At 55.6% G+C, this 25,547-nt stretch overlaps 1 protein-coding gene across 1 annotated transcript; it reads left to right on the top strand.

The window, feature by feature from the left end:
- The first annotated feature begins 5,624 nt into the window (after positions 1-5,624).
- NYAP1 (neuronal tyrosine phosphorylated phosphoinositide-3-kinase adaptor 1) lies at positions 5,625-24,367 on the top strand. The gene is given in 7 exon segments (XM_033170750.1): positions 5,625-5,845; positions 17,498-17,790; positions 19,848-20,347; positions 20,349-21,150; positions 21,675-21,887; positions 22,663-22,772; positions 23,564-24,367. Coding segments are annotated over 7 exon segments (2,367 nt in total). The 5' UTR covers positions 5,625-5,654; the 3' UTR covers positions 23,822-24,367.
- The last annotated feature ends 1,180 nt before the right edge of the window (positions 24,368-25,547 follow it).

Below are 25,547 nucleotides of genomic sequence, written 5' to 3'. Positions count from 1 at the left end.
GGGAAAGGCATAGAGAAACCACCCTGGATGATGATGATGATGATGATGATTTTATTTATAAAAAGATCTCTGGCTCAAGGGAACATGTGAATAAAACAAGAGAGTCTTCACTGTGCCTCTGAGCATACACGGAGTGCCTCTTCCTCCATTCTGAATAACCAGATCCTGTGGAGAGCTGGGACAAACCGCCAGGGTATCATGTCCCCAAGACTAGGAGACGAAGCAAATGCACCGAGCTTTTGAACACCCAGGGCCAAGTCTGCAAAGTGCAAGGGTGGCAGTGGGGCACCTCCAGAGACCCTCCCCAAGGTTTGTGGGTGGGAGAGGAGCCTGCCTTTGTCTCCTTCCCTTGTAGGCTTGGGGGCGGGGGGGGGGGGAGACATTTGCTTTGCCTCTGTGAGAAAGAAAACTCTGGTTAGAGATGGGCCCTGACCTCAGGTGCCCCCACCAGGACTGGGCTCTGGGGGGAAGTTTTAGAGTGCGTCAAACAGCCATGCTGCATCTGAAGGGCACCAGGTTTATAGAATTGTACAGTTGGAAAGGACCCCAAGGGACATGTAGTCCAACCCCCTGCCAGGTTGGTGAAGTCTGCTGAAGCCCACCATGGCTCCCTGTTTGGGGCTCTACAAAACCCACCCCCTCCCTGATTGATCCCTTTCTAGGCCACCTGGCAGCGGGGGGGGGGGCAGCAGCAGGCCTTTTGTGGAGATGAAGCTGTTGGGACTGATTCTTCCCTGGGTCCCACTGCCAGCCCTGCAAGTTAGCCTCCAGCCTGGACTTGGAGGCCTTAGGCTTGATGAGCGGGACCAGCACAGCTCTACAGGACCCTCGACCTCGGGGGACCCCCTAGCTCAGGGGTGGAGTGGGGCTGGGGAGCCTGCCAGGGCCGCAGCTCCCACCCCCAAGCCGCAAAACTCCTGGCAAAGGAAACTGAGTTTGGGAGGTGCCGGGAGGGTAATCCGTAACAACCCGGAGAAAGTAACGCGATTAAAGGCTCAGGGAGGATCGGAAATGGGGGATTATCTCCCTGGGAACAGGATAGGGGGTGGGGGGGGCCAAGCACCATTCTCTCTTGCTGCGGGAGACGGGGAGGAGGTGAGAAGTTCCCCCAAGTCCCCCAAGACATACCCTGGATCTTGGAAGGAGACTACGAAGGGCACCGTGGGGTGCAGGGTAAGAAGGAGCGCACCCCCTTGGAGAAATTGCACCCACTTGGAGAAATTGGAAGGGCTCTTGAGCAATCAAGTAGCTTCTGAAAGGCAGCCTTCTCCAACCCGGCGCTTTCCAGATGTTTTGGACTACAACTCCCATCAGCCGCCGGCTCCCGCCCCAGCATCATCACCTGAGACACGATGCGCCTGGGAGACAGGGCGCTGCTGCCACCTGGCGGAAGAGCGCTGCCATTGCCTTTCGCCCAAAATCTGGCGGCCGGGCCGGACGTGGCTGCAGTTGCTCGAGCGGCCGGCAGGTGGAAGCACCGCCGCTTTGCGAAGGGACGGGGCGCTCTCCCCTCGGCCAGTGCTGATTGCTGCGGAGTGGACCTGGCGGCAGGATCAGGCAGGGAACAAGCCGTCTGTCCAGGGAAGCCGTGCTTCGCTTTCTAGAAAGGGGCAGGCGCATGTGCGAGGCTTAGCTACAGCCCTGCGCACGAAGAGGGAGAGGCACTCTGTACATGCTTAGCAGAATCGTTTAGCAAGGTGCTAAAAAGCAGGTTCTGGGGCAAGAATTTCTGGGTCTGCTTGGAGGAGGCTGGACGCTGCAAGGCAGTCGTCTCCTCCGCCCGAGAGGCCAGCTGCACGTCCTATTCAATTATTTGCGCCCGCCTTTGTCAGACACTTTGCCTGTCCCTGTTAAATCCGCAGACACCCAACTATAAATCCAGGTCAGACTCGGCTTGCCCCACCCCCCCTTTTTTGTGCAAAGACTTTCCAGGTGAGACATATCAGCGCGTTCACAAGACCAGAGTGGCATGTACAGATTTCTGGGGAAAGGCTGAACCTTCTTCAAAGAAATCCCCGTCCAATGCTAAGAGCCTCAGCAGGATAGAGGGACAGCCCCGCTCCGGGGTAATGACCGCTAGAAAGCCCCACTTTGACCGTGCAGAGTCTGAATGGTTGTGGGAAGGAAGGAGAAGGGCAGGGTGCCTGCTTGGCATGCAGAAACTTCAGTCCCTGGCGGTTCAATCTCCAGGATGGGCTGCGAGAGGCTTTTCCTGCCTGGAACCCGAAGAAAGCTGCCGCTGCCACTCAGTGTAGACAATACCAAACTAGATGGGTCAAGGATCTCAACTGGGGAAAGGCCATAGCTCAGCGGTAGAGTCCCTGCTTGGCACGCAGAAGGCCGTAGGTTCAGTCCTGGATGGCATCTCCAAGGAGGGTTGGGAGAGGCTTCCCTGCCTGAAACTCCGGGGAGCTGCTGCTGCCAGTCAGTGTAGTTAATACTAAAGTAGATGGACCCCTGCTTTGACTCAGTACTTAAAAAAGTAGCTTCCCGTGATCCTAGATCACTCGCGCAAGGGAGACAAGCTACATGCTTCTGGAGGAGAGGCACCCATGCCCAGTCTCCGAAGGCGTCTCTGGGTGCAGCTGGCAACGCCCTCCCCCAACCCTGGAGAGCTGCTGCTGCCAGTCCGTGCCGGCGCTGATATGGCTGAGCAGGCTGGAGTCAGTCTAAAGCTGCTCCCGACGTCCCTCAGGCACAGGATGGATGCGGGCGCTCGCTTCGGTTCGCGGCGCAAAGAGAAGCCGGGATCCGCGGTGGGAGCCCGACCCTTCCCATCCTCCTTGCCCTCAAGGTACCCCCACCCCCCGCGCGCCCTCCGCCCGGTCCGGTTCGGCCTGATCCAGCAGCCGGCTCTTGGGGTGCTATCTGCCTTCCAGGACCCTCCGGGAGGACTTGGATACGGGCTGCAGCCTCCCCTCGCCCTCTCCTCCAGGGAGACGCCTGACTGGGTCGCGGCGGAACGAGTCGTCCCGGTCTTCCTCGATGAGGGATGGCGCCTTGATCTTGCCCTTCGCTTGGAAGGCGCGCACGCTGGGCGGGGAAGGCAGCGGGTGTCCCTCGCGCCGGATCCAGCTCGGGCGTGGCAGGCGGGGCCTCCGTCCGCGCTGGAGGGGGGGGCGTTTGGAGGCTGCAAAAAGGGCGCGCCCCGTTTCCCTCCCCCCTTCAGAACCTGCCGGGGCTGAGAGGGGCGCTGAGGCCGCCTGTGCCCGACCCCCTGCACGCTCAAACCTCCCCGCACGCGCGAAGCTCTGCCCGCCTTTGACATCCATCTCTCCGAGGGGTGGGGGTCCCGCCCGCCATCTCCCTCCCTCTTCCCCCCTCCCACCCCGCGCGCTGGGCGCGCTCCCCGGCTGGCTGGCTGGCAGTGGCTGGCTCGCTCTCGGGCTGCTGCTGCTGCTGCTGGGCGGAGGGATCCGCCGCCGCCGCCGCCGCCGCGACGCTGCGTCAGCCGGAGCCGCGATGGGGAGGACGGAGCAGCCCTGAAGCCAGGTGAGCGGCGGCCAGGAGGAGAGGGAGAGCCCCCACCCCAGCCAGCCAGCCAGCCGGCCCAGCAGCCGCGCCTGCCTGCCTGCCTGCGCCCCTCTCCCCGCCCGCGATCCCGGCGTGGTCCTCCCCATCTCCCTCCCTCCCTCCGGCAACGTCGCCGCGGCAACGGGATGAGGCTGGGTTGGGCCAAGCGCGCAGGGATGCGGCGGGCGCAGGTGCCCTCCTAGCCCAGGCAGGTCGGGCCCGCGGGAGGCGAGGGGCCTGCGGAGGATTTGGAGCTGGGGGGGGGCGCGGAAGGGAATGGGCGAGGTCTGGCTTGGAGGGGGGAGCTGGGAACCAGAGATACCCCCCCTCCGCCGCCGCGTCTCCTCCTCTAAGGCCCTCTTCTCTCTCTCTCTCTCTCTCTCTCTTTGGGCCCCAGCAGCTGCGACGAGCATCCCGCCTTCCCTCCCTCCCGGCCGGCCGGCAAGCGAGGCCCGAGGCCGCATGGAGGGGCGCCCCGCTGAGCCCAGCCTGCCCCCCGGCGCCGAAGCAGGGGCCTGATCCATGCCGCGGGCGGAGGACATGCCCCAGCGAGCCTGCCCCGGCTGCCCTCCCAGATAGCCCCCTCCGCAAGGGGCGCCGGCGGCTCCAGCCCAGCAGGTACTTAGCCACCGCCTGGGGAGGGGGGGCTAGTCGCGAGAGGGTGGCTAGTCGCGAGAGGGTGGCTAGTCGTGGGGTGTGACGCATACCCTGCCCGATAGGGGTCTCCCTTGCTTTCCCGCTCTTACCAATCTCGCTGAGCCCTCATCTGATCTCTCTTTTGCACCCCACCGCAGGCAGAAGTGTCCCATCAGCAAAATCTTGGGCCTGAGAGGGAACCCAGTAGTCGGAGCTGTGCGCCACCTCTGTGGGGGCTGAGACTCTCTGGGTCGCCCCGCCCCCCTTGCATTGGGCCTTGAGTTCCACTGGAGCCCACAGGCATCCCCCAGGAGAAAGGGGGGTCTGGGGTACATCTGGGCTGCGCCATCCCCTACAGCCAAGCCCAGATCTCCATAAGGACTGGGGCACAAATGGAGACGGTTGCCCCCCAGCAAAAAGAGATGCTTGTCGTCTAGTGGTCAGCAAGGCGCTCTGTAGCATTACTGAATGGTAAGACTCCCTGTGTCTGAAACACTGGAGAACCACTGCTGCCAGTCAGTGCAGACACACTCATGCGACGGTCACCTCCAGGCTTGACTACTGTAACTCGCTCTACGCGGGGCTGCCTTTGAAACTGTCCCAGAAACTCCAGCGGGTGCAGAACACTGCAGCGAGGCTCCTCACGGGGACCTTGCCATGAGAGCATATTCATCCAGTGCACTGGCTCCCGGTGGAGTACCGGGTCAGGTTCAAAGTGCTGGTTCTGACCTTTAAAGCCCTATGCGGCTTAGGACCCTCGTACTTACGGGACCGCCTCTCCTGGTATGCCCCATAGAGGACCTTAAGGTCCACAAATAACAATAGCTTAAGCGTCCCAGGCCCCAAAGAAGCCAGATTATCCTCCACAAGGGCCAGGGCTTTTTCAGTGTTGGCTCCGACCTGGTGGAATACTCTGTCCAACAAGACTAGGGCCCTGTGGGACCTGACCTCCTTCCGCAGGGCCTGTAAGACAGAGTTATTCCGCCTGGCCTTTAGCCTGATCCCCTATTCCTTTTCCCCTTCCCTTCTTTCTGAAGAAACCCTTCTGGGTCCCCACATTAAAATTCCTCCCTTGTCTCCCTACTGGCCTAGCATGACTAACCTGGCCAGTTAGCCCTGGGGATCCCATTCATGTTTGTTTTTTTATGCTGTTTTTTAGCTGTTTTAATCATTGTCTTACATTTGTTGTTAGCCGTCCTGAGCCCGGTTTTTGGATCGGGAAGGGTGGGGTAGAAATAAAAAATTATTATTATTATTATTATTATTATTATTATTATTATTATTATTATTATTATTATTATTAAATGCACTGGTGTAAGCCAGCTTCCTACATTCCTTAGCTCATGAATGCGTTCTGGGCCTGAGCCCTGCCCACAACTCTGAGACGGGTGGATCCACACACACATGCAGGAACACCTTTCTACCTGTCCCCCTTCCCCCCCCTAATATAGTCTCTCTCCCTCAGCAGAGCCCCCCCTCCCCACCGCCTGCCCAGCCACCAGAAGATGAATGCAGGCCCCCAGGAAGCTCTGATCTCCGTGTTTCTGCAGTTCATTGAGGACCGTGGCCGCTGGGCCTACGGGGCCCTGAGCCAGACGTGCCACCCCCGGGAGCAGCTGCGCAACGAAATGAACCTTCTGTACCGCAAGAGCAAGGTGGAGTGGAAACAGAGCAAGGAAGACGAGCCCAAGAAGAGGTAGGCGAGGGCTGGAGGGGTCGGCCCCTGACGTGCGATGGGGAGTATAGCGTTAGGCAGGGGCCCAAACAAAGGTTGTCCCCGGAGTTCACCCACCTGTGCTGGGCAGCCAAGGGCACACTCGGAGGGACCGCACCTGGGTGGCCGCCCAGCACCACTGGAACTCCCTTCAGGTGGAGGCCTGGCAGAGCCCAACCCCTGAGAATCTTCCACAACAGCTGGAAGATCATTTCAGGCAGGCAGGGCTCTACAAGGGTTTTGTCTTGGAACTAGCTTGGATTTGAAGTGGGTCTCTAAAGGATGTTTTGGACAGCCAGGTTTTGAGGGCTGCAGGCCAAATAAACAGAATCCAAAACACAAAAAGACCAAAGCCCAGAATGCCTTGCTCTGAGCCATGTGCAGAATAAACCCAAGAAAAACTTTTGTGCTTTTAAATGTTTCAGTCACCTGCGAGTTTGAGGCTGCTATTTTTGTGGAGTGGTGCTGCGACGACGGCTTTTGTTTCTGTTTTTCTCAGGCGACTCGAAAGGCCTGTTTTGATAAGGTTGTCACTGCTTAATGTTGTGGTTTTTCCTTTGGTTCTCTTTCACAAGTCCGATTTGAAAATAGCTGCAGCTGGCCTCTTGATATGCCAGTTCCGATCTTGTAACGGACTTGCATTTGACCTCATGCAAAGCTTACTTGTGCATTGGCTGTTTTTCTTGTGGCGTGTTTGATCTAGCCACTCAGGTCCTGAGATCATACCTTGCTTATCCTTATTCCCAACACTGTTATGGTGATGTATAGCAGAACAATGAGGGGGGAAATAGGTTATCTGCTGTCCTTGGTTTCTGCAGAACCTTGAGTAGAGGGAAGGGCCTTCGCTTAGGCGGAGAGCACCTGCTTGGCATGCAGAAGGTCCCAGGTTTGATCCCTGATGACATCTTCAGGTTAGGCTGGGAATGGCCCTTGTCTCAAACCTTGGAGAGAGGCTGCCAGCCAGTGTAGGCAATACTGAACTAAATGGATGAGGGGGCGGATAAGGCAGCATCGTATATTCATTAGAAATCAAAGTGAGAACATCTTCCCAATTCCAAATCCTTCTTTTTCCTTCAGTGCTCCCAAGCGTTTTCCAAGTATGTTCTTTGCTCAATGAAACGGGCTAGCCTGGTCTCCCCCAACCTGGTGCCCTCCAGCATTTTGGATTACAACATCCATCAGCCTCAACATCACACGGCCATGCTGGCTGGGGCTGATGAGAGTTGTAGGCCAAAATATCTGGAGGGCACCAGGTTGAGGAAAGCTGATGCAGGGAGAGCAATAGCAGAGGCGTGAGATCGTCAAGAGGCAGGGGCCTTGCGGGTGAAACTGTGGAGGAGGACCATCAAGATGATGAACTTGAGGGAGCTGGGGGTGTTAAGCCTGGAGAAGAGGAGACTAAGAGATGACAGGATGGCCATCTTCAAATATCTAAAGGCCTGTCCCCTGGAAGAAGGAGCAATCTTGTTTCCTGCTGCTTTGAGGGGCAGGACCTGAACAAATGGATTCAAACTGCAAGGAGATTCCAAACAAATGTAACTACTTTCTGGTAGTAAGAGCCGTTCAACTGTGGAACGGACTCCCATCGGAGGTGCTGGACTCTCCTTCATTGGAGGCTTTTAATAAGAGATACTTCCAACTCTACAATTCTATGGAGAGGAAAGAGCTTAGAGCAGGGGTCGGCAAGTTTTACCAGCCATGGGCTGGATCGCTCCCACAGAGATCGTCCGTGGGCCGGACAGGCGCAGCGTGATGCAGGAAATTGGGTCTGTGCATGTCCGCGGCACCAAAAATCGCTTCTGCGCATGACCAGACACCAAAAACCATGCCTGCGCAGAAGCGTTTTTTGGCGTCTGGACATGCGCAGATGCGATTTCCGGTACCTGCGTGTGCACAGACGCCATTTCCGGCACCGCTCGTCGAGTCCCTGCGCCCTGGTTTAGCGCAGTGTGCAGGGACTCGCCGGGTGGGCGGCTCGTGGGCTGGTAAAACAGTCTTTGTGGGCCGCATCCAGCCCATGGGCCGCACGTTGCCGACCCCTGGCTTAGAGAGTGATTCCCAGCAACGACTTTACTGTTCCTGGAACCCACCAGCGCCTGGTGACGTCTTGCTGCCCTTGACCGGTTTTCTCGAGCACCAGCCACCTGGCCTTAGAGCCCCTTGGTTTGTCTCCCCTACGCCCCACACCATTGTTATTTTGGAGACGCCCCGCTCTCTCTTGGCAGATGTTCTCTCCTCTGGCCCTAATCCGCGTGCCCTGGTGGAAGTTTCCCTGCCTGGACTAAGTGCTCTATATATAGCCCCCTGGTGTTTTTCACAGGCATTTAAAAAGCCCAGGTTATCCTCAGATAATCTGGGGTGGAGGAGGGGGCGCATTTGCTGAATGAGAGCCTGCCTTCCCCATCTGATGCAGAAAAGCTGCTCTAATGATTGGCTATTATTTGGAGGGCCAGATTGTCCGTGAGATCTCAGGCTCAGTGGCTCAGGCAGGACCAGCAAGTGCCAGGCAGGGGGGCCCTGTCCTTGCTGCATAAGGAGAGCCTGTTGGATCGGGCCCATGGCCCACCTAGTCCAGCATCCTGTTCTCACCGTGGCCAGGTAGGTGCCCATTATGGGAAACCCACAAGCAGGATTCGAGCACAAGAACAACTCTCCTCTCCTGCAGTTTCCAGCAACTCTTATTCAGGAGCATTGCTGCCTCCAGCTGTTGAGGGAAGAGCACAGCCATCCTGGCCAGTAGCCATCAATGGTCCTCTCCTAATCATCTTCTATTTATTTGTTAAATTTGTCATTCATCCATAGGCCTCAGGGCTGTTCACACAACAAAAAAATACACTATGAAAACACAGAGTACATGATAGGGCATCCAAGTCGGTAGCCATCCCTGTCTCCTGTGGGAGCGAGTTCCATAGTTTGAATATGTGCTGCATGAAGAAGGGCTTTGTCTGTCCTGTGACTCTATTCCCCCTTGTGTGTTGGTGGGTAAGATGGGCGGCTTCCATGAGAGCTGCTGCCTCGCCTGGAATTCCTTGCACCTACAGTGAGAGGAGGAGGCTGGTTGAGGGAAGAGCGCTCTGCATATGTACAAAGGAATTTTAATTTTCACTTGTTAAGACACTGGAAAACAGGTCCTGGGGCTAAAGCTCACTGAGTTCCGGGTCAAATCAAGCCTTTGCTGGATTCAGCCTGCGACTGCGTGACTCAGGCGAGCATCAGCAAAAACAGTTCCTTGAAGGGGCTTTGATTTCTGCTCCAGACGGATGATTCACAAGAAGAGTTTTGACATGGCAGCTGACTTTTATGGACAGGGCAGCCTTTCTGCCTTTTTGAAGAGAAAACATTTGTGCAGTCGTTCCAGTCGCAAAGCACTGCGCAATCTTGAACATGTTTGCTCCCACAGCAGCCCTGCAAGGTGGGCCGCTACTGGTTCCATTTTACAGGCAAGGTCCTGAGGGGTTTGTTTTTTTGGGAGGGAGCACGGTGGCAAATGATATGTTGGGCCCATGTCCAAGGTGGGATCTGAACTCAGGTTGTATTCCACAGTTCCTCTCAGCTTAAGGCCAGGCTAGTGCTTGCTTTTCTCAGTGGCTGCCACAAAATCATAGAATTTGTAGAGTTCCACCAAAGCTCATCTAGTCCAGCCCCCTGCAGTGCTGGAATCACAGCAAAAGAATCCCTGATGTCCAAACTCTGTTTGACAACCTCCAGCGAAGGAGAGCCCACCACTTTCCGAGGGAGTCCGTTCCACGGTCAAATGCCTCTTACCACCAGGAAGTTCTTCCTAACTTTTGGTTGGGATCTCCTTTCTTGCAACTTGAATCTGTGGTTTCAGATGTCCCCCAGTTACGAAACTCCCTTCCAAACCTGGACCCGAGTGGTGGGGTGTGATGTCAAGCAATTTCATCTCAGCCAGCTTTGGCTCTATCAGAAAGCGGGGAATTTTGCACATGTTTTGTTTCAACCAAGGTCTTCGGTTCGCCACTGTGCGTTTTCCAAAACTCAGCAACCCACAGTAGCTCAGAGCGGAAGAATGTGTGTAGCCACAGGAGGAGAGTGTATGAAATCGTTCGTGGGAGCACAGCAAAGACTAATCTAGTCCAATCTCCCGTTTCCCACTGCAGTTTAACCAGCTGCCTCTTCTGGGAACCTCACAGGCAAGAGCAGAGGCCTGGTGTTACTCCCCAGCAATTTCACATCCAGAGGCATGCTCATTTTGATCCCAGAGGTAATGGAGCCCATAGCTCAGTGGGGAGAGCAGCTGCTCTGCATGCAGAAGGTCCCAGGTTCTGTCCCTAATGGCATCTCCAGGTAGGGCCAGAAGACACCCCATTCTGGAATCTGGAGAGCCTCCGCTAGTCAGTATGGACAATCTTTGAGCAAGGTGGGCTTGTGGTCTGATTCGGAATAAGGCAGCTTCCTGTCATCCTAGATACTCATCATGGCAGCTAGCAGTGGCCAGTCACAGCCTCTGTTCAAAGTCTAAACCCTCCACAGTCCAAAGTTGGTGGCCATCTCTGCACCTTCTGGAAACAAATTCCATAGTTTGATTTAGTACTTCCTCCTCTTCTTCCTGAATCTATCACTGTCGGGCTGGGTGTCGGGAGACGGTCAGCAATAACTCCCAAGGTGTCAGTGAAGTTAACTCTTTACTGAAAGAAACAAAACAGCTCAGGCCCAGTGAGCACAGCAACTCTTCCCAGCAGGTCTTGCCCCCAAATGAGGCAGTTGCCTTCCCACAACTCTCTAAGTCCCCTTCTTCCCTGGTTCCTTCCCAAGCAATCTAAGGCTCCTTCATCTTGTCTCTCTTTGCTCCATCCTCTTCATACCTCTCCTGGTTCTGGGAGACCGGAGGGGGGGGAGCTGGTCACAGCAGGAGGTGGAGACTCCCTGGCTTCTCAGCAGCCTGCCTTACCTGTCTCCTGGCCTTGCTCCTCTCCTGCTTCAGCTTCTGCCACTGAGTCTGGACTTCTCTCTGCCACAGCCTCTTCCTGCTTACTAACCTCTGTTGCCTCTTCAGCTTCCGACATCTTCTCTTTCCGGTCTTCTCCTGCTGACCACTCATTGTCATCCCACTACAATCCCTGCGCCTTTTCCCCTTGGGGGTTCCCCAGCAAGTCCATGATACCCACCGTGCAGCTTCACTGGATAACCCCATTGGGGTCAGCTATCACGAGAAAGGGAGGAAAACTTTCCCCCATCCACTTTCTCTGCATCGGGTATAAATCTGCACGCCATTCAGCTGGCTCTTTGCAAAGTGTGGCACCATTCACCCGCACTAGGTTTCTGCCACCTGTGTGACGGGGAGATCCTTGGGAGGCTGCTGTTAGCAAAGGAAGCCGGCACAAAATCCCATGGTTGGAAGGTGCCCCAGTGAGGACATCTTTCCCACCCTTCTCTCGCAAGGTAGGCAATCCTGAAGGAAAAGCTCTCCACTGTCCTGGGCATGTCCCCACAAAGAAGGTATCCCAACAGGCTCACTGAAGATCCTGCTCCCTTGCTTGCGTAATTCAGAAGTTCTGAGCGTGGCCCATGGCGCAGTGCCTGATCTGTCCCCCTCCAGCAGGCTCACTCATTGATGCTGCTCCTCCAGCTGCCATTTAGAATTTCCCAGAATGCCTTGGAGCGCCCAGCGAAGTGCTGCCCCAGTGCTTTGTGGGAAATTAGGTTAGTAGCTTGTAGCTTTCTGCCACCTGGTGGGGAGGGTCCGGAGCAGGTGTTGGCACCAGCAAGTCCTGCTGGAGCTCTGGCAAATGCTCAAAGATGCCAGCTGCTGAACACCTGGGTGAGGGGATAAGGCTGCCTGTGCCTAGGATTTGTGTCATGCTAACTTTTTCAGAGGGTGAGCTCTTACTTATCCTCTTCTCTTGTCGCCTTGGATCAGGCTCAGCCTAGCCCCCTCAAAGGCCTGCCCTGTGCACCAACCAAGCCAGCAAGCCCTGAGTCCCACTCCATTCTGCCCCCTTTCCCCCCACCTTCAGCTTGTTTGACCTTCCTGAATTCCCCTCTTCTTCAGTTTGTTGAAGTGGCTCTGAGTGCTCAGCCTGGCCTCCAGGTGCATTCTCAAAGAGGCTGGGAGAGAGAGAGAGACCCCCTGCACAGCTACCCTTGCAGCTGCCTCACTCCCACTTGTCCCAAACAGAGATAATGGAACCTGCTTGGGGTGGGGATTGTTTCCCCCTCCCCTGGTTCGCAGAAAGTGAAGGGTTAAAGGCACCAGCTGATGTTGCCTGGCTCCTGCAGGTCACCCAGAGGCAGTTTCCATGGAAACTGCTGGGCCATCCGCCAGCATCCTGCTGCATCCTGCTACTTTTGGTACCCAGGACCCTTCACTCCAGGGAAGAGGGAGAGGAGATGCTGAAGGTCTGCCAGCAGGAGGCTGGGAGAGGTGTGGCCAGAAGGAAGTCAGGAGGAGGGTGGCTGAGGAAGGAGAAGGGTGGCGCATCTCTCCTGCATCCGTGAGGAGCAAAGATGTCTGTGGTGGAATTGTGATGTCAATGGGCGGGTGGGTGTGGAGGAGGAAAAGCTGGGCGGATGAATGGCGCTGGTGAGCAGGGGGTGTGGAAGGTGTTGGGTTGCGCAGGGGAGGGAAAGGCAAAGCCCCAAGTGGTTTGGGGGCAACGGATGCTGCATGTGGAAAGGTGTGAACGGCACCTATTTGGCATGCAGATGGTTCCCTCCCAGTCTAAATCTCTGAGTGCTGCTGCCAGTCACAGCATAGAAGAGACTAAGCTTCCTGGAGCAATGGCTTAAGGTAGCAAGTTTTGCAGTTGCACAGAATTCTTAAGGGAACCTGCCCTGGAGATCAATTCCTTGCAGTTCAATGGCCTGCTAGCTTCCTTCCCGAAACAAAAATGGTCCCAATCGAAGGTATCCTGTGAATCATTCTCAGCCTGGCCTGTCTTCCTTTGGTACCGGTGCAGCTGCTGTAATAACTGTGGACTAACAATGTAGGGAAAGGCCTGCGTCTGGGCCAAACGTTGTGGCTGACCCAGCTGCCTTAGGCTCCGGGCAGCTTTTGCCAACCGTGCCCGCTGGGGGCTGGTGAAAGTTGTAGTCCAAAACATCTGGAGCACACCACCTTGGCAAAGAAGGCAAACTTAGGAGATGGGCAGCATGCAGGAAGGCAGTCTGTGGAGTGAGCAGATAAGGGGGGACCATTCGGGAAGTAGGGTGGGCAAAGGGAGATGAGCATGAAAGAAGCTCTCTCCTCGTCTGGCCAGCTCCTTTCTCGCTTGGCTGTGGAGATTGCTGCAGGCAGGCAGGCGGGCGGGCAGGCACTCGGCTCCTTCCTCCGTCTCACCCAGATCTGGTGTGATGACTGGAGGGTAGGATCTGGCGATGCCAGACTGGCTGGGCCTCAGCCAACGTCTCTCCTCCGTCTCCGAAAACCAGGGAGCAGCTGAGGGTTTGTTTACTCGCCCAGCATCTGCTGTTGGCACGTGCCCTGTCTTCTCTCCTGTCTTCTTTCTGCCACTGTGCCAAGACACAGAGAGGCAGAGACAGAGAGAGGGAGGGAGGGAGGAAGGGGCCTGCGGGAAGGGGCTGCTCATGGGTGTGTGTGTGTGAAGGGGCTTTCGGGAGAAGCCACTCCCAGCCCTTGGCTCTTTGCCAGCTGCAGCTGACACACTGCAGCACATTTCTCTGCTGCCGGCAAGTGTGATGTGTATGTTGCTGTGCAGGGGGGGAGGGGAAGATAGGGGGAAATGCCTTTTAAAAAAAGTGTGGTACATGCAGGGTCGGTGGGGGGAAATGCTAGCTGTGATGCTCCCCCTCCACTCTATGTATCATTTGCTGGAAATCAGTGGTGGTGTTGTGCTCAGGTCCTCTCCAGAGCATCCTTCGCTTTGTGGAAAGGTTGCAGCATTTGGGATTTTAAATTGTGTGTGTGTGTGTGTGTGTGTGAATAAGGGTGTATAAATGACAAGAGGTGTGTATATATTAATGCATGGATACAGTGGATATAAAGATTTATTTTTTTATTTTTTTGCCTCTCGCAAGATGTAGTGATGGCTCTATGAGAGGATCAGACCAATTCATGGGGGGGGGGGGGAGGCGGCCAATGGTTACTAGCCACAATAGCTATGTTCTCTCACCCACCCGCCCAAAACTACCAGAGGCAGTTATGCTTTTGAATACCACTTGCTGGGAATCACAAGCAGGGAGAGGGCTGTTGCACTCAGGTCCTGTTTGCGAGCTTCCCAGAAGAGGCACCTGGCTGTGAGAAGTGGACTGGATGGACCCCCTTTGGCCTGATCCAGCATGCTCTTCTTATGCCCCATCCCAGCCCTCATTCCAGAAACCAAGGGGCTCAAATCTGAATGCCTCAGTTAACTGAGAGGCAGTCCCGTTCAGATTTCTTTTAAAATGAAAAAGGGGTCGGGGTGGTGGGAGAGGGAAGTGGCTCTTTGTGCAAATGGGGACACCCTTTTGGAAGAATGCAGGGAGGGAATCATAGTCTTTTGGGGGCATCGTCTTCTCTGGTACGAGAATTTCAGTAACTTTCAGTTCTTAAAATAAAACAAAAAATTCCTTCCAGTAGCACCTTAGAGACCAACTAAGTTAGTTCTTGGTATGAGCTTTCGTGTGCATGCACAGTACTTCTTCAGTTCTTAACACAGCTTTGGCCCACTTGAAGATCTCTAGGTGTTTTAAAGTACAACTCCTGTCAGCCCTCGGGTAGCACTGCTGTCTGTGGGGCTGATGGGAACTGCAGCCCAAAACATGTGCTAGCAAGGGTGAGGGGTCACACACACTGCACCCCGGGCTCCCCAGCAGTGAGAATGATGCCAGCGCACGGCACTTCCTAGGGTTTCTATGAGGAGCGAGCATGAGCCTCTGTTGGAGCCTGGCGTGTCAGAGAAGTGGAGGTGAAGGGAGCAGGTGTTTCCGCAAGGCAAGGGGACGGAACAACACCCCTGCGAGGAAATGCTGCAGGCCCTTTTTGTTCAGAGGAAGAGGCAGGGGTGGCCACCCACCTTGATGGCTCTAAAAGAGGATTAGACAAATCCATGAAGGATACGGCCGTCACTGGCTATTAGCCATGGTGGCTGTGCTCTGCCTACAAAGTTGGAGGCAGCAATGGATGCCAGTTGTTGGAAACTTCAGGGGGAGGTGACCCCCTTCAGGGGGAGGATCCACAGGGCAGCAGATCTGGTCTCCGAGGAAGGCATTGCAGCACATTCCTTGGAGACCACATCTGCCTCCTCCTTAGTAGCCTGCCCCCAATGTTGCCTCTGCAGCTGCCTCTTGGCGAATAGGAGGTGCTGCTGGTCTCCTCCCACCTCTAGGGAGGAAATGGCATGGAGCAGGGGCCACGCTCTGGGGTCTCCTGGGCTCTGCAGGCACCTGGCGTAATCAGAGCGGGCCCCTTCCCCCTGCAACGGTCTTTTATTCCCACTTCAACTGTCAGGTGAGGTTGGTTGGATTCCCCACCTTGTTCCCGATGTAGATCTTCACTCACCCCTTCTTCCCTGGTGGGAGAGGAGCAACATTTTGTGCTGCGCCTCAGGTGTCAAAATGTCTTGGGCCAGCCCGGATCTTTAGGCCACCTGGATGGCCACTGTGAAAACAGGATGCTGGACCAGATGGGCCACTGGCCTGATCCAGCAGGCTCTCTGTGTGCTTTCACTTGCTGAGCTCTCCTGGTTTCAGACAAGGGACATTCCCAGCCCCACTGGGAGATGCTGGGGACCCGACCTAGACCTTCTGCATGAGCTGTTTTCCTGCCCCTTCGAGCCGTTTCTCTCTCATACACAGTGATGTGCAGGTTTCTGCACACTATTCTCCTCCCAATTAGCTCCCATGAAGGGCCATTCTGGGCTATTCTCTAACAATCTCCTTCACAAAGAAACAGTCAGGTGGCTTCCCTTGCGGGAACCCTGAGGGGAAGAGTTCTTCTGAGGTCAGCGAGGTGCCACAAGGTGTTGCTCAAGGCAAACCCCAGGAGAACAGAAGCTTATAGTGGGTGTGGGGCCAATTGAGGAGGGGGCAGCCTTGCAGCTTCAAGCCAGAGCTGTGACAATCTCCCTCCTCATTGTAAAACTGCCACATGACACCAGCTCTGCCTCCACCCCCACATCACTTTTATTGTGGATGTGTGATTATTTGTCCTCTTGCTTGCATTATAAACAATTATCAGAAGTCCTACTTTGGGGGCATTTTTTGTCCATAAAAATAAACTAATACGGTCGGCGTCTGCAAAACTTTCAGGGCGGACATCAGGTTTCATTTCCAACCGATGCAAGCTCCATGAGTTCCCGTTGGAATCTTATTAACTATTCATGCCTAAAACGTCCCGGTTTATTATTTTTTGTCTCAGTTTTGTTGGTGCAGGAGTTGCCCCCTCCATACGGCAAAAACGCAGTAACATTGGGAGAAGCATCACGGCTAATAAAGCAGAACGATGTGTGAACAGTCCAGGATAGACCCACCTCTAATGCGCTCTCATTGCATCAATAACATGGATTACTTCAAGGCTAGATTACTAGTGCAGAATTCATCATGAGAAAGGCTGGGCTGGATGAATCCCAAACCGGAATTAAGATTGCCGGAAAAAATATCAACAACCTCAGATATGCTGATGATACAACCTTGATGGCAGAAAGTGAGGAGGAATTGAAGAACCTTTTAATGAGGGTGAAAGAGGAAAGCGCAAAATATGGTCTGAAGCTCAACATCAAAAAAACTAAGATCATGGCCACTGGTCCCATCACCTCCTGGCAAATAGAAGGGGAAGAAATGAAGGCAGTGAGAGATTTCACTTTCTTGGGTTCCATGATCACTGCAGATGGTGACAGCAGTCACGAAATTAGAAGACGCCTGCTTCTTGGGAGAAAAGCAATGACAAACCTAGACAGCATCTTAAAAAGCAAAGAAATCACCTTTCCAACAAAGGTCCGTATAGTTAAAGCTATGGTTTTCCCAGTAGTAATGTACGGAAGTGAGAGCTGGACCATCAAGAAGGCTGATCGCCGAAGAATTGATGCTTTTGAATTATGGTGCTGGAGGAGACTCTTGAGAGTCCCATGGACTGCAAGAAGATCAAACCTATCCATTCTCAAAGAAATCAGCCCTGAGTGCTCTCTAGAAGGACAGATCCTAAAGTTGAGGCTCCAGTACTTTGGCCACCTCATGAGAAGACTCCCTGGAAAAGACCCTGATGTTGGGAAAGATGGAGGGCACAAGGAGAAGGGGACGACAAAGGATGAGATGGTTGGACAGTATTCTCGAAGCTACTAACATGAGTTTGGCCAAACTGCGGGAGGCAGTGAAGGATAGGCGTGCCTGGCGTGCTCTGGTCCATGGGATCACGAAGAGTCGGACACGACTGAATGACTGAACAACAACAAGATTACTAGTCTCCTGACATTTGAACTTTTTGAAAGCCTTACATTGCTAATACCTATTTCTCTTACTGATAATATCATTGTTTTCTCCTTTTTCATAAAACTCTTTGAGGTGGTTAGTCCCCCCCCCCCACATCAAATGGTGTAGAAAATTTATGAAATAAATAAGCAAGCCCTGGTGCAGATGAGGTTGTGTGTGTGTGTGTGTTTCCCTCCCAACCACCCATTAATGAACTTGAGGGCTTGGTGGCTTTGTCCTTACCCCTCTCCGCTTCTTCTTCCTCCGCAGTTCGACCAAGGAGCCCAGCGTGGGGAAGGTGCGGGACGTGGCCTCTTTCCGCCGCCACTTCAGGATGGGGTTCATGACCATGCCGGCCTCGCAGGAGCACGCCCCGCACCCCTGCGCCAGCAGCATGGCGCCCCGCTCCCTCTCCTGCCACTCGGTCGGCAGCGTGGACAACAGCTCAGGGGATGCGGCGGCAGGATCCCGGAAGCCGCCGGCGAAGCCCAAGCGCCACCCCAGCACCAAGCTCAGCGCCGAGGCCAAGTCCGCCCTGGAGCCGGCGGGGAGCAAGAGAGGAAGTAAGGAGGGGGAACGGAGCTGCCCTAGGAAGCAGAGACAGAATGTGCCGGGGGGGGGGGACGGGACCCCAGGGTGGCATCTAGGGTGGTGGGGCCGTGTTGCTCCGAGAAGTTGTCAAACAGGCCAGCCTGACTCACCACCCCTGGGGTGCAAGCTGCCTGCTGGACTTACAAAACCAGTCAATGGGGGGGGGACATGGTGGGGGGAAACCATGGCAGCCAGGATTACCCAAACAGAAGACAAAGCGAGGGACCCCGTTGCCTCACCTCAAAAAGGATATTATAGAATCGGGAAAGGTTCAGAAAACGAACACAAGAACGATGGAGGGGATGGAGGGACTCCTTTGAGGCGAAGAAGAAGAAGGGACATGGTAGAAGATTATAACATGATGCCTAGCATGGAGAAAGCGGACAGAGAAAGGTTTTCCTCGCTCTCTCCTAACACCCAATGAAGATGCGTGTTGGAAGATTCAGGACAGATAAAAGAAAGCCCCCCCCCACACACACACAGCGCGTAAACTTTGGAACTCCCTGCCCCAGGAGGCAGGGGTGGCCACCAACTGGGGTGGCTTGAAAAGAGGACGGGACAAATCCATGGAGGAAGAGAGGGCTATCCATGGCTTCTAGCCACATTGGCTCTGCTCTGTCTTCACAGCTGGAAGCAGCAATGCTTCTGATTACCAGTTGCTAGAAACGCCAGGAGGGGAGAGTGTTGCTCTTGTGCTCAAATCCTGCTTGCTGGTTTTCCATGGAGGCTGCTGGACTAGATGGGCCATTGGCCTGATCCAGCAGGCTCTTCTAATGATGACTGTGTTCTCCCACCACCACAGGAGGCTGCACGCCTCTGAATGCCGGTTGCTGGGAATTGCAGGAAGGAAGAGCGCTGCTGTCACACTCAGGTCCTGCTTCTGAGAACAGGATGCTGAACTAGCTGGGCCTTGGGCCCAGGGGCGGAGCAAGGGGGGTGCGTTGGGGGCGCTCCGCCCCGTGTGCCACCTTAGGGGGGATGACACATGGCGAATCCCCTGTGACTTTTTACCAGGCCGCGGGGCTGCCCACTCAGCGCTTTTCTTCCTTCCCACTTGGGCTGCAGGCAGAAGCGAGGGGCGGGCCAGGGAGGGGCGTCTGCAGCCCAAGAGAAGCGTCCCCTCCCGCCCCTCGCCTCCGCCCGCAGCCCAAGCAGGAAGGAAGAAAAGCGCCAAGCGGTTAGGCGAGCAAGCTGCGGGTGGCAGGGCAACGGCACCTCCAGCTGCCCAGTAAAAAGCCTCGCACCATGGCTTGCTTGTGGTTTGCCGGTGGCGGCGCTAGCTCTAGCGCCGACAACCCGCTACATAGCGCCGCCCCCGGGTGTACGTCAGGTTTGCTGCTCTGGGTGCCTGAGCACCTTCCTACGCCACTGCTTGGGCCTGGTCTTTCGTTGTGAGCTGTCTCAACTGGGGAGGAGGAACGCAAACAAGCTGCGTTGTCCCAGCCCGTGAACACCTGGGTGAACCTGCCTCAGATCCCAAGTTGAGAGCTGGGGCAGTTTCACCAGGTACCTCGCGGGCAGAGGCCAATGCAGTTTGTTTTTTCAAGAGCGCAGTTTATCGCCAAACGGCAATGTTTTGCTGGCGATACACCGCAATGTTGAAAAGCTGATATCGTTCAGTGCTAGTGGGCCCCTGGGAGAAGCATCAGGGGGACTGGGTGGAGGATGGGTGCCCCTCCTGCAATTCTTAAGCTGCCTGGGAAGCTGTCCATCATTCCCAGAGAAATAATGACCTTGGAGATCCAGCAGCAGCTCAGTTTGCACCCGGACGCCACCTCTCTTCCTTGTTCCTTTTGCAGCACAGGGCATCCCCCAGAGAATCCTGGGAGCTGTAGCTTGTTAAGGGTGCTGGGAATTGTAGCTCCATGAGGAGTAAACTACCATTCCCTGGATCCTTTGGCAGAAGTTTTTGATGTCTGGTGTGTACACAACTGGAGTATTGGCCGTGGAACCTGGAGCTGAGCCCCCTGCCTCCTTATCCGGCCACCATTTGTCTTGCTTTTAATGCATGTCCTTTTTTCTCCACCAGCTTCCCATAAGTCAAGTGCAGAGAGCCGAGAATCGGGGCGCAAGGTTCCCCCGCAGAAGCCAAAACGCAGCCCCAACACCCACTTATCCGTCTCGTTCGACGAGACGTATTCAGGTCGACTTCCAGGCCCCGCTGCGGCCGGGGCAATGCAGCGCTACGGCCGCGCCTTCTCCCACAGCCAGGCAAAGGGCTCTGATGCCGAGGAGGATGAGCCTGTGTACATCGAGATGGTCGGGGACATTTTCCGGGGCCCTGGCCTCCCATCCCAGGCGCCCCCCACAGCAGACGAGGACTCTGACGAGAGCGAAGCCATTTATGAGGAGATGAAATACCCGCTCCCTGAAGAAGGCGGGGGGGAGTCCCGCCCCAATGGGGCCCCGGCCTCCCCGCGTCACCGTCCTGTGAAGCGGGAGGCCGCCAAGGTGGCAGCGCCGCCGCCAGGTGCCAAGACGTCCCCCTGCGAGATCCCCCCACCCTTCCCCAATCTCCTGCAGCATCGGCCCCCCCCTGCTGGCGTTCCCCCAGGTGAAGAAGGGGTACAAACCCACAGGTCAGGACGGCTCCAAGCTGCCTGTCCCCTGCCACAGCAAGGAGGCGCCCTCCGCCCCCATGACCCCACAGGTCCCCAGTCATCATCACCACCAACACCACCACTCACGGAGTGGCGAGAGCAGCGCCCTGGGGCCCTCCGGCCGTGCCCGCAGCCACTCCACGCCACTCCCTCCGCAACCCGCAGGGCAGAGCAAAGCAGAGAAGGAGCTCCCCAACTCCCACAGCATGATCTGCCCACCGGCCAAGCAGGCCCCCACGCCAGTGCTACCCGCAGCCTCCGTCCCATCCATGCTGCCGGTGAAAGAGAAGCCGGCTGTTTCCTACACCATGGTGTACTCGGCGGTCAAGGTCACCACGCACTCCGCTCCGGCCGAGCAGAAGACGGAGAAGGAGATCTCGGTGCTGCACGGCCTGCTGTGCGCCCGCCCCTCCACCGTGCCGTCCTGCAAGCAGGTGCAGCGGGCATGCACGCTGCCCGACCCTCCGCCCCTGGGCATGGTCTGGACGTACCCTGCGCCGTGCGTGGGCATGAAGCGCCCGCCAGCATACGAGAGCGTCAAGAACGTGGGCACCAAGGCTTCATCGGCGGTCAAGATCCAGCTGCAGGACCGAGCATTCACCAGCATCGCCTGCTCCCACGTCCTGTCCAGCGAGGAGTGCGGCCGGCCCCCACTGGGAGAGGAGGAGCCCTTTGGATGGGTCCTGCAAAGGAGGATGGGCTACGCCAGCCAGAAGGGGAAAGAGCCGGAGAGTGAGTGTGGTCCAGAGGCACCAACCCTTGGGTGGGGCAGGTGGGGGCAGGGAGACAATTCTGGCTTAGGATGAAGCTTCTCTCCTGGGGAAGGTGCTGCCTTTGGCCTGGGCTCACCCGCACGCTGGCACTAAACCAGTGAGGAGGAACGTGGTGAGGAAGAGCAGCCAAAGTGCCCTTCTGTTGGGGAATGTGGCGGAGTTTTCTCATCCCTTTTGGGCCCAGCTGCCAGCACTGGGAGGGGGTGGGTTTCCTTCCTAGGGGACCCTTTCTCCAACCACTTGCAGAACGAACCAGGCTTGCCATCTAACAAGAAGCTGATCCAGAGTTTGGGGTTGCAGCGGCATGCCTCCCTGCCCAACCTTCCCAAGGCTGAGCCCCTGGGGATGCACATTAGCCAGGCCTACTGCCCTCCTGTGCTGGCTGACCCTGTCTGGCAGGTGTGAGCGTACGCAGGGGCTTTCCCACCTACTTGTGCCCGTCCCTGCCTCCCTCCTTGAGCTCCTCTTTCCCTGATTTTTCAGAGGCTGCAGAAGGCCCCCAAGGATGGGACAGTGGGGATGGCGCTCCACCGAAAATGGAAAAGGAAGAGAAGGCCCACCAGCCACCGGTTGTCCTGCAGTCGGGCATCCCAGTCCGTGCCCCGGGACCAGAGGGCCTGGCTGCCAAGATGCCAGCGGGGAGAACAAATTTGCCCATTCCCTGCCAGACCTTCCCTGCCTGTCATCGTAATGGAGGTGAGGCTGCCGTTGCCGGGGTGGTGGTGGCAGGGGCGGGGGGCTTGCAGGGCACAGCCTTCCCCGGCCTTGCTTTTTGCGGGTTGGGGGTTGTGAGGGATCCCTCTTTGTTCTCTGCCTCGTTTTGGCTGCAGAACTTGTATGCGATGCAGCTGCAAAAGAAAGGAGCAGGTGACCTTCAAATGAGGACAGACTGCAGCAAGCAAGTGTGGGATGCAGAGGAGAGAGAGGAAGAGAGAGAGAGAGAGAGGAAAACACACACACACAGAGAGAGAGATGTTTGTTCATCATGCCAGGCTCTTTTCTGCTGGGGGCTATTTCCAGGGGTCCCTCGTTTCCCCTGAAATCCTGCTTTGCTGTTGGGGTTGAGGGGGAACAGAGGATGCTGCCTCATACTGAGTCAGTGTGTAAATTGGTCCACCAACTCAGTACTGTCTACACTGACTGGGAGGGACCTGTCAAGGTTTCAAGGAGGGAGTCTCTCCCAGCCCTACCTAGAGAGGCCATCGGGGATTGAACTTGGGACCTTCTGCATGCAAAGCAGGTGCTCTCCCGCTGAGCTACAGACATTCCCCAAGGAAGGGAGAGGGGGACTTCATTATTTTTGCTTTATTCAGTGTACAAGGCTGTTGCTCCCTTTCAGACACGTTCCTGGCATGCCTCCTCTTAGAAAGACAGGCAACATCGGGGCCAGCCATTACGGGGGGGGGGGGAGTGCTTAGTTGGGGGCCATTGCTCAATGGTCTGTTTCCTGCTCTCCCCTTGCACACCCCAGATTTCACAGGGGGATACCTTCTGGGCCGCTCAGCATCCACCTCTGGCGTCCGACATGCCATGATTCATGCGCAGAGACCGTGCAGCCACGCTCGGGACCCAGCCAGCCTGGTATGTTGGAAGTGAAGGCCAGTGGGGTGGGGGTTGAGTGGTTGGGAAGGATTGGGGCCTAGTGGCTTAGACCGAGGGATTCTGTGAGTGCACACGCCTGTGTTTCTCTGATATAAAGAGAGAGAGGAGCATCCCACTCGGCTTATGTGAGGTTTCCCCCTTGCTTTACCGCTCCACCAACACTACAAATTCAGCAGGTCATGGGGCAGCTGACATGCCAAGGTGGGTTCATAATTTATCTTGCCAAGTCTCCCAGCTTTGCTACTACTACTACTACTACTAATAATAATAATAGGGATCCTGTCTCTTGGAACACCAGAAGAGCCCCGCATCAGCTGGATCCGACCAGGGGGAGCGCCAGTCTAGTCCAGCATCCTATTCTCAGGGTGGCCAAACAGATGCCCCCAAAGGGAAGCCCGTCAAGGTTTATTTTTAGACAGCAGGGGACGTGGAGTGAAGTGCTTCCATTAGTGCAAAGATTTTCAGCTGCGCAGAGGAACTTCCTCTCCTCCTCTCCTCGCTCACGCTCCAGAGCATATTTGGGGAGGGCAACAGATCCAACTGCTTGTGTGTTAGAGCAGCCTTTGCCAACCTGCTGCTCCCCAGATCACTTCAAACTAAATCTTATGGTCTGATGGGACTAAAGCCAGGTGGGGCTAATGGGGTAGCTCAAGACACCTGGCAGGCCCCACGCTGGCAAAGGCTGCATCAGAGGGAGGAGGACAGCCTTGCCGGGGACATTTTTTCTCCTCCAGTGACAATGTACCCCCAACCCCCTTTTCCCCTTGCAGGCCTTGCAGCATGCACAGCTGCCGGCGTCGGGAGCCCCCCAGAGCTCCCGCGAGAGGGACGGGAAGCTGCTGGAGGTCATTGAGCGCAAGCGGTGCGTCTGCAAGGAGATCAAAGCACGGCACCGTCCAGAGCGCAGCCTGTGCAAGCAGGAGAGCATGCCCATCCTGCCCAGCTGGCGGAGGAACACGGAGAACCGCAAGTCCGGGACGCCGCCCTGCCGCCGCCAGCAGACGGTGCTGTGGGACACGGCCATATGACAGTGAGTGGGGGCTGAGCCCCAAGGAACCTGTGCCTTGTGCTGGCCGAGCTGAACACGTCGTCCGCCGCAGGGCTGACTGCTGGCAGCATGGTGCCCTGCCTGCCCCCCAGGGGCCCTTCTGGCCTGGGACTAACCAGAGACTGCCTGGGATGCCTGGGGGCGAGCTCCCTGCTGAGCTATGACTTTTGGCGAAGGAGTGGGGGATTTCTCCTTGGCGATATCATGGATGAAAAAGAGATAGGGATGGATGCTGGAAACGCCAGGCAAGACACACCCATCCTGGTGGATAGTCAGCTACCACCGCCACCGCTGCCGCTGCTGCTGCTGCTGCTGCCTCCCTCCGAGGAATCCCTGCATCAGTGGCCACAGCCACACCACAGAGGCAGCTGCATATCAGAGCCAAGCAAAAGGTTGCCTGTTTGGAACAGCTGCCCCCACCCCCCACGCCAGAGCCAGCTGCATCTATGCCAACTGACTGACATCTAAGACACCAACACTCGCCTTTCTTAGGAGGTTGTGGGGGGGGGGGTTAGGGGGCGGCAGGTGTAGCCATGCTGTGGTTGCGTGTGTGTCGGGCGAAAAGACAGCCGCCTCCTCCTTTTGCCAAAAGATGATGTGGTTAAAAGTGCCAGGCGCACTTCCAATCGCTCGCACGGTTTCCCCCCCTTCCATCTCTGAAAATGCCACTTGGGAGTGGATGTTTGGGGTGGGGGGAGGGAGGGAGGGAGGGAGGGCTGCAACTTCTCATTGGGTGGGGGGTGGGGGCTGACTAGAGGTGCCTGAAATTTCTCCTGCTTTTCCTGAACAATTTGGGAGGAAAGGGGGAGGGGAGAGAGTGGCTGAGCTCCCAAACCTGTTGTGCTGAGTTTTTTGGTTAGCCAGTTTCTGGAGAGAAAGAGAGAGAGAATTGTGGAATTGTAGAGTTGGAAGTGACCCTAATGGCATAGCTGTCAACCTTCCTTTTTCTTGTATTGGGAAATGGCCACAGCTTGTCAACCTTCCCTTTTTTTGCAGTGGGAAACAGCGCTGGAATAAGGGAATTTCCTGCAAAAAAAGGGAAAGTTGACAGCTATGCAATGGTCATCTAGTCCAACTCCCTGCAATGAGAATGAGAGAGAGAGAGAGAAAGGAGCAAAGGTGATATCCTGTTCCACCCTGATGCTTTGGGTTGTCACGACCTTTGACAAGCCTGTAATATTTTACCTGGTATTTTTACACAATTATTTAGACCAGGGATAGGTTAAAAAAAATTCATAGCAAAGCTAAATAAATCACAGAGCTGAGCCTTGTCTCTCTACACACATGGAGACTCTTGTCTGTTGTCAGTTCTCAGCACTTTTTTTATAAAAAAGGTATGTCCCCCCCCCCCACCATTGGCTTATGAAAATGAAATAAAATAAGCAAAATCAAGCCACTTCCAGAGCCTGGCAGTGGAATTATAAAAACACAGCTTTCTAATCCATTAGATCTGAGAAAAGGGAACAGACTTTTGGTGGAAAATGCACTTTTTCAGATCTCCCCATACCCTACCAAAAAAAACCCAAATCTAATGTTTTCTCAAGTAGCAAAAATGTTTAATAGTTACAGATGTGGCCTGCGATAATATACTTCTATCCCCACCTTTTTCATTTCCAGTACTTTTCAGATCCAGCAGGTTGGGTTGATTTTAGAGACTAAAGACATGAAAATGGACTTTGCCCAGCCTTTCATCTCCCACTGATTCT

The sequence above is a fragment of the Lacerta agilis genome, chromosome 14 (assembly GCF_009819535.1).
Source record: "Lacerta agilis isolate rLacAgi1 chromosome 14, rLacAgi1.pri, whole genome shotgun sequence".
Lineage (NCBI taxonomy): Eukaryota > Metazoa > Chordata > Lepidosauria > Squamata > Lacertidae > Lacerta > Lacerta agilis.
The sequence above is the reverse complement of the archived record's forward strand: the minus strand, read 5'-3'. Positions and strand labels throughout refer to the sequence as shown.